Genomic DNA, 12,779 nt, shown 5'->3' with positions numbered 1-12,779 from the left:
CAACCCCCCATACACATAATACCCGCAACCCACCATCCCCAATACACACAACACCCCATACACATAATACCCGCAACCCACCCCCCCAATGCACACAACCCCCCCCATACACATAATACCCGCAACCCACCATCCCCAATACACACAACCCCCCCATACACATAATACCCGCAACCCACCATCCCCAATACACACAACCCCCCCATACACATAATACCCGCAACCCACCATCCCCAATACACACAACACCCCCATACACATAATACCCGCAACCCACCATCCCCAATACACACAACCCCCCCATACACATAATACCCGCAACCCACCATCCCCAATACACACAACTCCCCCATACACATAATACCCGCAACCCACCATCCCCAATACACACAACCCTCCCATACACATAATACCCACAACCCACCACCCCCCAATACACACAACCCCCCCATACACATAATACCCGCAACCCACCATCCCCAATACACACAACCCCCCCATACACATAATACCCGCAACCCACCCCCCCAATAGACACAACCCCCCATACACATAATACCCGCAACCCACCATCCCGAATACACGCAACCCCCCCATACACATAATACCCGCAACCCACCACCCCCAATACACACAACCCCCCCATACACATAATACATGCAACCCACCATCCCCAATACACATAACCCCCCCATACACATAATACCCGCAACCCACCATCCCCAATACACACAAGCCCCCCTTACACATAATACCCGCAACCCACCATCCCCAATAAACACAACCCCCCCATACACATAATACCCGCAACCCACCCCCCCAATGCACACAACCCCCCCATACACATAATACTCGCAACCCACCCCCCCCAATGCACACAACCCCCCCATACACATAATACCCGCAACCCACCATCCCCAATACACACAACCCCCCATACACATAATACTGCAACCCACCATCCTCAATGACTAACACACACACCAGTAACTTATTGTTGAAACCTGTTGCTTGACACATATGTAAGAATAAAACACAGAGCTTTTATCTAAACCTAACAATATTTCCCACCCCAAAAAAAACAATGACCCCTAGGTCCTGATAGATAATGTAGAAAAATAGGGGAGCGCTATCTACTTAAATATAAACTCTATAAAAGTGCTAGTGCATGTTTCCAAGTGCAAATATATATATATACAGTATATATATACTGTATAAAAAAAACTATATCACTTCAATATAATCAATCACATTACTAGTGCAATAAATAATTAAAGTGCTTAAAGCAATTTAAAGTGTAGTGCATATAAAAGTGTTGGTGTAATTCTCACCAAAAGTGCATATAATAATATATGTGCAAAAACATGTGCAATTGTGTTCAAATTGTGTATGCACTTTTGTTGAGCTTGACACATATGCCTACACTTTTCTGTTCCCTCCTGCCTCATTCTATTACTGCCGCTATTACCAGCCTCAGAACATCAAGGGATGCTTATTATTCTGCAAATAGCTTCTGCTTTACAAACTCTATTACTAATGTGAAGGCTTACTGTTAATAACTGTAAAAGCTATGTGTATTAAAATAAAAATCTATCACCTTTGTCACATAGTAGTCTGTTTCTACCTATAGTTGAATTTTTTTATATGTACACTCTTGGACATTATTGATCGCTTTTTGCAGACGGGGAGCAGAAAAAGAGAGGGGTGTTAGGGGGAATGAAGGGGGTGTTCACAGAGAAAATACAGACACACACACACACACACACACACACACACACACACACACACACACACACACACACACACACACACACACACACACACACACACACACACACACACACACACACACACACACACACACACACACACACACACACACACACACACACACACACACACACACACACTAAGAATGATACCTAGGGGGGCAGGGAGGGGGGGGAGGGAATATAGGACTGCTCTTGTCTGTTTGGTGCTGGAGCTCAGCCATGTGGGGAGTGGGAAAACAGGCAGGGACGGGTAGAGATTGGCTGTGTGCCGCGACGGACCCGCTCTGCAGCCAGCCGGGGGAAACAGAGGTACTGAGTACCGGACAGTACCGTCACAAAAACAATCCCCGGTGATAATGATCCAAGCTTATCGTTCTTCAGATCCTTCTCTATTTCACTAAACTTGCTAACAGAACAGCAAATGGGAATAAGAAACCAAAAGCTATGTTCATTACATTTTTAATATTACTTCCTGTGATGATATTTGCGTTAAAAATACTATATATTTTTTATTACAGATACCGGCCCTGTCTCACTTAGAGCCCTCCCAGGGACCCGTGTCAGGGGGGACACAGGTGACCATCACTGGGAAATTCCTGAACGCCGGTAGCAGTGTGAAAGTGATGTTTGGACGACAGGCGTGCTTATTTGACAGGCATGTGTGCTTTTACTTTCAACATTTTTGTGAGTTGGCAAATGCATCATATTTTCGTAAGGGAACAAAAATACATGTTATGGGGGCTCTTTATCAAAATGCTGTAAATCCGTGCATAACAAGGAGGAAAATTGTGTTGATTACAGATGTATACTGTGGAATGCTTCATTATAACGTGGCACCAGATATCTCCCCCTAAGTTCTTTATACCCACGATCATACTGGCCAGTTCTCCTTCTTCATGGGGGATCCCCCTTCATAATTTACAGCAAAATGTATCATTTCACTAGATTCCCCCTATAAATTCCCATGAACCCAATGCAACTTATTGGGACGACTCTGATCTGTGCAAAGCACCTGGAGACACTAACACCGAGACAGGACATTGAAATGGATGCTCTTCCGAACAATGACACATTTTTTTGTGAACTTTTACCTCAGGTCTCAACACAGAGGTCCCTATTCAACATAGTGAGAAGTGGAGTAGCAGACGCTTGACCATGTAATAACTTCCATTCACTTGAATGGAGTTTCCTGATCGCCAAGTGTCTGTTACTTCTCATTTTATTGATATGGGGTCCAAGAGGCTGACCCAATTTAATAGCAGAGTTTTTGCTTGTATTTGCTTGACTCCTTCAAACAGCTAAAACTCCTACTCCTTGAGTAGTAAACTGTATGATAGGGTTGAAATATTGATATCAAAACCTCTGTTTGTTTACATTTCTTTTCAGGACTATACTGTATATTTGTTTTATATTTTCATGGCCAAGTTCGCATTTATTTCCCCTCCACTCCCAGCAAAGTTTACCATCTGCCCTCCTGGGGACATCATAGATGCACTCATACATACTGCACTTATTCCCTCACCTGCTGTCTCTATTAGTCTTCCAACATACCACTTAGATTGTAAGCTCTTCGGGGCAGCAATGTAATTTCCTATTCTCTGACTTTATGCGCTTATTGTATTATAATTCCCTGTACTGTGGGTGCTATATAAAGCTATACATACATACTGTACATAGATACATACATAGATACATACATACATACATACTGTAGGTTCAATGAGGTTGAGACAGCCCTAGTTGTTGAACTTAAGTAGGGACTGTAGGCACAGTAAGATTCTAATAACATGTTGGGATCTTTAAGAAAGGGTTAATAGGGTTTTCTTCCTCACGTGGAACCATGTGACATTGATAGTCAAATCTATATGTTATGGAGAATAACGCAAAGGGCCAATGTAGTTTGTGGCATCTATAACTCCCACATCCTGCAGAAGAATCTGTAGAAAATGTTTTGGTTGGCAAGCTCAGTTGCTGAATTGACTTCGTTTTAAGAATGCCCAACTGGTTTACACTTGTTATTATAATAAATAGAATTGTTTGATGGGGACAGAGTAGATAAATTATTCTCGACTGAATTTCTCGAGGCCTCTTAAAATTGCAAAGCAGCCCTATGTTAAATAATTCTCCTTTCTCACCGTCGTTCTGCTACACTGTTCTCTTGATTAATTGTGGCTTCCGTTTTTATTCATCCTCTTTCTTGCCTGCATTGCTTTGTTAGGAGAACGGCGAGCGAGATATTCTGCAACACCACAGCGTCCATGGAAGGTCTGGAGAAAGTGAAAGTAACCGTACAGATCGACAAAGCCAAAGTCCCTCAGGAACTGCAGTTTGAATACGTGGAGGATCCAAAAATCTTCCGAATTGAGCCGGAGTGGAGCATTATCAGGTACTGCTAAGAGTGCATCACTTTTACACTTTGTATCATACCCAAAGGTGATATGCATCGAAAAAGTGAAGGAAGGTTATGCACAAATTCTTGTATGTCTAACCTTTAAAGCCTGCAAAGTAAAGTATTACCGTACTTATTGGCTTGCTTCTGGTGGGCTCTGGATCCAGGTCTTACCAATGTGTTCTTCCCCCAGTCAAAGAGGGAGGCGCAGGGAACTCTCACTGGCTCTAGAGCAGTGGTGCTCAACTCCTTTCCTCAAGACAACCCCCCCCCCCAACAGGTCAGGTTTTCAGGATGTCCTTGCTTCAGCCTAGGTAGCTCAATCAGTGGCTCAGATGAAGGCTGCACCACCTGTGCTGAGCCAGAGATATCCTGAAAACCTAACCTGTTTGGGGGGGTGGGGGAGGGGTGTCTTGAAGACAGGAGTTGAGCACCACTGCTCTAGAACCAGAAGGGTCTCTCTGTGTATGAAGCTCTAGTTCAGGCATCCCAAACTCTGTCCTCAAGGGCCACCAATAGGCCAGGTTTTATGGATATCGCTGCTTCAGCACAGGTGGCTCAATCAGCAGGGACATCCATAAAACCTGGCCGGTTGGTGGCCCTTGATGACCGAGTTTGGGATGCCTGCTCTAGTTTATACACAGGCCCTGGCTCTGGAGTGAACAGAGAACGGAAAAAGCTGGGAGATTCGTTCTTTCCAGAATCATTTCATGTTTTTTCTGACAATGATCATGCAGCAACATAACTTAATACCGATTATGAATATACATTTCTAATATTCAAATGCTTATTCAACTTGGAGAGCAGCTACTACCAATACCTTCAAGTGTCCTTCAACTCTTCCAGAGAAGGTATGTCCTGTTGGTGGGTTTAGTCATCTTAAATGGAAATTGGTGTCCCACATAGTCCACAGATAAGAAATATACTTTGTACTTTGTTGCGAATACATGTATATAGATACATATTACAGGTATATAGAGTAGCATATTCATTTTTTATTGAGGAGTGGGAGGGGGGACAAATATGCTGCCTAATCAGCCGAGTGGTGATCTGAAGATAGCTGCGGATGTTGGCAGGACTTGACAGGCTGACAATGGAAGGATAAGGAGATCTGCTTTTATTATGGAGGTTCTGTAATGTTTCACACAGCTTGTTTTCAGCAGCTCTCTCTTGTACCTGTCAGCTCTCTCCCTCGCACACACCACAACAAACGAAGAGAGCTAAAGTTTCATGTCAAGCCAGGGAACGAAGCAGAAGGATACGCGAAAGGAGCCGGCATCTCTACAAATCTTTCCAATTAGCGGCGCCGGCACAAGCGATATTCTATGAATCTGTTTAATCATTGTATTCAGACTGTACAGCACTTTATGCTTGCACTGTAGATTTAGCATGCTTCAGTGCAATTATAGCTAGTAAGAATATCAATGTATAATACACATAGCTAAAGATTCAGTCTATATAAGCAAACAGGAAATACTGTACTTGTTCTATAGCTTTTCTGTTGCACTATCCTTAAATGTTTCATTTCCCCTTTTTTATACCACTGTTATTTAGATAACGTCCTTTTTTTATTCTAGATCACTGTGTTTTTTTTTTTATACCACGGCCCTTTAAAGTTTGAATGTCCTTTCTTTTTTTCCTCCTACCATCACCCTTTAAAAGTTACATTACCCAATTCATTAAAAACATAAAAGTTCTTTAAAAAAATATATGGGGATTTTGCTATTAAATTGTCTCCTTAGAAAGTATGGGTCATGGATTAAGCAATAGAACGCATTTAAACATGTATTAATGGCAGCCGGTGTTGGATTGGGGTATTAAAAGACCACAAGGGGCAACAGATGGTAAGAGCCACTATCATCTACTACTACTACATCATCTACTACTACTACATCATCTACTACTACTACATCATCTACTACTACTGCATCCATCTACTGCATCCATCTACTGCATCCATCTACTGCATCCATCTACTGCATCCAACTACTGCATCCATCTACTGCATCCATCTACTGCATCCATCTACTGCATCCATCTACTGCATCCATCTACTGCATCCATCTACTGCATCCATCTACTGCATACATATACTGCATACATCTACTGCATACATATACTGCATCCATCTACTGCATCCATCTACTGCATCCATCTACTGCATCCATCTACTGCATCCATCTACTGCATCCATCTACTGCATCCATCTACTGCATCCATCTACTGCATACATATACTGCATACATCTACTGCATACATATACTGCATACATCTACTGCATCCATCTACTGCATACATCTACTGCATCCATCTACTGCATACATATATTACATACATATACTGCATACATCTACTGCATACATATATTACATACATATACTGCATACATCTACTGCATACATATATTACATACATATACTGCATACATCTACTGCATACATCTACTGCATACATCTACTGCATACATATATTACATACATATACTACATACATACAAGCAGCTGCATACATATTTATGGATAGATGCAAAGAACACTGACTCGGATAGGTACAGACTCAGAGCAAACTGACGTTGGCAAGTCTTCAGAATCTGCTTCATATTTTGGAAGACTTGGCCTGGTCATTCTGGAAGACTTGGCCAGTCTGGACCTTGAGACTCGATGCCAGGGTCCTATGTAAATTTCCCCAGGGGGCTAGTCTGACATGGATGGGTACGGGTTATAACTTGGCAGGCGGCTATTTGCTCTGCCGCATAGAATAGAAGCGCTGGCCTCTGCACTCGAAAACCTCAGGCTGCGACCATGGTGAACGCTGGAGAGGGCGACAGCGTCCACTCGGCTTCTCCCCGCCGCCTACAGCAGGAGAGATTTGCGTACTGCATGCCGAGGAGACGGGGAGGCGTGTCGGGGGGCGTGGCTGTGACATCACTAAGCTGGTTCTCCCTCATTGGGCGAACCGGTCACGTGACCCGGCTGCCACCCGGCCTCCGCACCGATTTTTCTGTTTTCTCCTGCACCGCGAGCGACGGCGCCTCTGCTCCCGTTGATTTGCTCCATAGACAGCCTCATAGAGGCACATCTATGTGATCGCGCCGCGCGCGCCCTCCTGCGCGCCATCGCGATCAGCATGGCCGCAACCTCACTTAGTTATCTGTGCCTCAGCTATTAAAACATAAATGGCACATTCTTCTGGGGGAAATGAATGGTGCACATTGCTATTTACAGTGCAGCACACATTACACACATTACACACATTACACACATTACACACATGCGCTGCAATGCATTGCTCTCCCCTATGGATGCAACAAGCAACAAAGTGATATGCATTTGCAGCACCTTCCCTGTGGCAATGCAGGGGTTACATTAACACTGCAGCCTGTTATAGCATGGACACTGAGAAACAGACTGGGAAATACTAGATACTTTAGCTATGGGGGGCTCAAGTCAAGTGCTCAAGATCACCCCCCCCCCCCAAACAGGTCAGGGTTTAAGGATATCCCAGCTTCAGCACAGGTGGCTCAATCAGTGGCTCAGTCGAAGACTGAGCCACTGATTGGGCTACCTGTGCTGAAGCTGAGATATCCTGCACCTGACCTGTTGGTAGCTCTTGAGCACTGAAGTTGAGCCCCCCTGCGTCTAGCTGCCTTCCACTTCTCCGTAGATGCAGCGTGTCCTTCTGAAATAAATGCATGAAGGATTTCTGAGCAGGGCAGCTGCAGGCGAGCCGTGTGTCCTACTGAGAATAGGACATAGCTTTGTATCTGATCCGTCTATTACGATTCTATTACTGTCGTCCAACCTAACTCGGAAGGACTGGTGTGTGGATGAAGGGTTAGAGCGATGCGATGGGGGCAATCTGTAGCTGAGCATGGAAATATAATATCTGTGTCTTTATATACTCTGTATTGTACATTATCCATATGCCTCAAATCAGAGAAAGGGCTTACATGTGTATTAACTTGTCTCCCGTTTCAGTGGCTGTTATCTGTGTGTTATACCTTTCTTTCTTATTTTTACAGTGGGAACACTCCCATATCCGTCTGGGGGACAAATCTGGACATCATTCGGAATCCTCGCATACGGGCCAAGCAAGGCGGAAGAGAGCATATTAATGTGAGTGCCCGCAAGTCATTTATACTTCTGTCTGCACGCTTTGAATTTACAGGCTTTAGATCTTTTGTTCTCTGTCAAATATAATATACAGTTGGGCAGTAACTAAAAAAAAGTCCCATGATAACAATATTACATCAAAAGTCCCCCCCCCCCCAAAAGCAAATATGAATCATAATAAATGATTAGATGAGATTTGACTGATCTAGTCTTTTGCTTCTGTTTTTGCTGAGTATTATTTCTCTGGAGTCAGATATTACCATGGTAATCTCTGTTGATTTAGTGTGTAGGGATTGCAGTTTTAAATTCCCTGGGAGGCAAATGTTAAGCGAATAATATCTGCAGTTGTTCAAGTACAGAATAAAAAAATGTTGGCATTGTTAAATACAGCAGCAAAAACCCAACACTTCACCGTGGTAAAAAAGAGAGAATTCCCCCCCCCCCCCCAAACACTACGCCACTGTGTTTGTGTATGGTGAGCGCGTGCACAAGCGCAACGGGGCGACCGGTGCTTGGCGCTACAACCAAGTTTGAATTTCCCGCGCAGACATGCAGGCCACAAATTTCGGCAAGTACAGCCGTGCGTGACGTCACACTTTTGGTCGCACGCTCGCGCGCCTGCACTATATCCGAGGCCTAAGAGATGACAAGAGAGAAGGAATTGAGCTAACACCGGGCAAGGCGACGATGGGTCCGCCTTAGGCTTTACGGGGCCCAAGGAGCCCTCTCCCCCTCTGTACAACCAAGTTAAGGGACTTACCTTGCTGAGCAGCCCTCATCCGGCAGCATTGCGGCGTCATGACGTCATGATATAATATGTCGTTATATGCTTGTGATGTCATATGAGTTCGGGGCGTCATTTGACGTTGGTCACCATGGCAACGTGATGCTACAGGAGACGGCCCACTCCGGAAAAGGTAAGACGCACGCAAACACCAACCCCTCTCCCCCACACGTACCTCTCTCCGACGGTCCTCGCGCTCCCTCCTCGTGTCGGCGCCGGGATCCTTCTGGCCAGAGGAGGGGAGAGGAGACCCGACGGGGGAGGAGACCACACACTCCTTCCTCCAGCTCCCTCCTCCGGTCAGGTGGACGTTGGATCCCGGCTCCGACGAGAGGAGGGAGCGTGGGGCCCGCCCGGATGTGCGGGCGGCCGCCTTGCGCTTGTGACGGAGGAGTGGCCCCGTCCCATATAAATTGACCGCTCTGTCTCTCTTGAAGATGCTGCTACTTAAACTGCATGTCAGTAGCTGTGCCCAAAACCAGCTGACTGACAGCAATACTGAGATTATAAAATATTGCAATATAAGCTTATCTTCATTTTTATTATTGTGATATTACTATCTTGCCCGTCTATCAGCCCACTCTAGGAGAAGCAGGCAGATCTCCATAATAAGGGGGGTTCAATTGCTTTCCCCACTGAAACAGTCATGCGTTACAAATAAATCAGATGTTTCCTCTTTATTAGTAACCATCACGGGGGGAAAGTGGGTCATTCTCTACACACCACAGCTACAACAAGACATACGTGTTGGAAAGTGCGGTAATCTTACGTTACCTGCAGCCAGTGAGATGTGCTTCATGGCTTTGTGAGATGGGATACGCTGATTCTTTGGCAGGCAGGGTTATTTAATGTTGTTAACACGCGGGAGAAAAATGATTCTCATAACTGAAGGGAATGATATATACATTTATTCTATTTATCCAGCAGCTTCTCCTGCTCTGTACAACCACCTCTCATGCCCATTCGCTGCCATTAATGATGCAAAAACCAACAATATGATTGTAAACTACTTTACATTTAATGTTGAGTGACACAAGCTGAGTAACACGAAATATCCATGTTTGAAGCTAAATACAAACTTCATAGCAATTCGGTAACAGGAGAGCAAAGCACACTGTTTAAAAGCAATACATAGCACTGAATTAACACTGACTGACATCCTCACTGCCAGAGGAGCAGGGTTTCTTGTCCTTCCCCAACGCAGTTAGTTTCACCTCCTAAACATTACTTATAGTGTACTCGGCACCAAGAAAAAGATTGTGTCATGTCATGTGGTCATATCTAGAGGCACATCAGGGCCGTCACTCTTTAGGCTTCCTACGTGGCAGTACAAATGGATTTTAATAATAACGGCACCTTCGAATAAGTGATAATACAGCAAAGTGCTGTGATCTCACGGAGGAACGCCTGCTATCCGTCTTATCAGCCGTGGCGTGAAGACAAGAGTGGAGATAAAAACGCACAGCAAACCCTGAACATCGCCGTACAAAGCTCAAATTAACAGATAACATCTGCTGGCTACAATATACTGGGCAAAATGTTTAACATGAAATCACACGCAGAGTGTAGTTAGGGCACATATACCTAGTGACAGAGATTTTTGGGGCAAAGCATCATCCAAAGGGAGTCACAAGGTCTACAACAACCAATCAGATTGGGGATATCGTTCCCACAATCTGATTGGCTGAAGTACTATGTGACGGCAGCCATGTTGCTTTTGGTGACGTCATGTTAAAGGGAAAGGAAGCACAGCCATTCTGATTGGCTGGCTTCATTTCTTTTACATGACGTCACCAAAAAATTTAAATTAAAAAAAGGCACATGGTGTTCACAGGCCAATCAAATGGCGTGTGAACCATTTGCACTCAAAGGTGACGTCACAGGACTATAAAAGCCTGTGTAGCCCTGTATTTGACAGCAAGAAGCTGAGGAGGGCGGACCTCCTCCACGAATAGGAATACAAGGGAGTGCCTCCTAAAGATGAAGAAGATACAGATGAAGAAGACCCCAAAAGACCTAAAAATGGATTGCGCCAGCCTTTAGCTGGTGAAAAGAAACGCTGATTTTTTTAGGTACGATTCACTTATCACTACTTAGTGAATCGTGCTGACTGGCAAAAAACGGCACATTTGCCGTTTTTGCCTTATCATACGACTTTGTTTCACTGAGATTTTTTTTCTTTTTCCTTTTACGAGCGACACTGCCGTGTTATCACTGCTTTGTGAATCGCGCTGCACGCAGTCTCGGTTTTAAAACCCATGTATCCTACTTAAAAGCAGTTATCACTGCTTAGTGCAGAGCCCCCTAAGTGTTCATTTCAGATGTTACAGTATATCATGTGCTCTAATTTAGGTTCATTCAGATCGTGTTAACCACACACAACAATTACGCAGTTTCTTCCAGTCCTTTCCATATAAATAATATCTGCATTAAAGATCATGTCGGCCAGCTAATGAACGAGAGGAACAGCAATACATTGGGCATTTCATTTGTAGCCGGAAGGAATGTGGGTGACATAAGCATGAGCTCCTAAACCACAGGAGTCCCAGTAATGAAACTAGTTCTGAGGACCCACAGGTGCTGTCCTGTTCTTGGGGACCCGCAGGTGCTGTCCTGTTCTTGGGGACCCACAGGTGCTGTCCTGTTCTTGGGGACCCACAGGTGCTGTCCTGTTCTTGGGGACCCACAGGTGCTGTCCTGTTCTTGGGGACCTACAGGTGCTGTCCTGTTCTTGGGGACCTACAGGTGCTGTCCTGGTCTTGGGGGCCCACAGGTGCAGTCCTGTTCTTGGGGACGCACAGGTGCTGTCTTGTTCTTTGGGACCCACAGGTGCCGTCCTGTTCTTGGGGGCCCACAGGTGCCGTCCTGTTCTTGGGAACCCACAGGTATAGTCCTGTTCTTGGGAACCCACACATATCCTGATCTTGGGGACCCATATGTGCAGTCCTGTTCTTGGGGACCCACCGGTGCTGTCCTGTACTTGGGGACCCACAGGTGCAGTCCTGTTCTTGGGGACCCACAGGTACAGTCCTGTTCTTGGGAACCCATAGGTGCAGTTCTTTTCTTGGGAACCCATAGGTGCAGTTCTTTTCTTGGGGACACACAGGTGCAGTCCTGTTCTTGGGGACCCACGTGTGCTGTCCTGTTCTTGGGGACACACAGGTGCTGTCCTGTTCTTGGGAAACCACATGTGCATTCATGCATTCCTGATCTTGGGGACCCAAAGGTGCTGTCCTGTTCTTGGGAGCCCACAGTTAAACTGATCTGGGGGCCCACAAGTGCTGTCCTGTTCTTGGGGATCCACAGTTATCCTGTTCTTGGGGATCCACAGTTATCCTGTTCTTGGGGATCCACAGTTATCCTGTTCTTGGGGATCCACAGTTATCCTGATCTTGGGGACCCACAGGTGCTGTCCTGTTCTTGGGGATCCACAGTTATCCTGTTCTTGGGGACCCACAGGTGCAGTCCTGTTCTTGGGGATCCACAGTTATCCTGATCCTGGGGACCCACAGTTATCCTGATCCTTGGGGACCCACAGCTGCTGTCCTGTTCTTTGGGACCCACAGGTTTAGCTTACAACAAAATAACAATTAGTGGTATTCTTGTTTGAACTAAACAATAAAAGCAGGACTACAGGAATAGCCACTCCGCTCGGCTACCAGGGTTCCAACAATGGCGGCGTTTCAAAACTCCCACTCCCATGACATCACCAGGTTCGGCTT

The 12,779-nt window shown here is 45.4% G+C and overlaps 1 protein-coding gene across 1 annotated transcript in view; it reads left to right on the top strand.

The window, feature by feature from the left end:
- The window catches only part of PLXNA4 (plexin A4), a 796,616-nt gene that overhangs the window by 635,098 nt on the left and 148,739 nt on the right, over positions 1 to 12,779 (top strand). The window contains exons 15-17 of the mRNA XM_075599345.1: positions 2,291 to 2,427; positions 3,991 to 4,158; positions 8,183 to 8,276. Of these exons, the coding sequence (XP_075455460.1) occupies positions 2,291 to 2,427; positions 3,991 to 4,158; positions 8,183 to 8,276 (399 nt within the window). The remainder of the gene's footprint in view (positions 1 to 2,290; positions 2,428 to 3,990; positions 4,159 to 8,182; positions 8,277 to 12,779) is intronic.

The sequence above is a fragment of the Ascaphus truei genome, chromosome 5 (genome assembly GCF_040206685.1).
Source record: "Ascaphus truei isolate aAscTru1 chromosome 5, aAscTru1.hap1, whole genome shotgun sequence".
Classification (NCBI taxonomy): Eukaryota; Metazoa; Chordata; class Amphibia; order Anura; family Ascaphidae; genus Ascaphus; species Ascaphus truei.
This window is presented reverse-complemented; position numbering and strand designations above follow the sequence as displayed.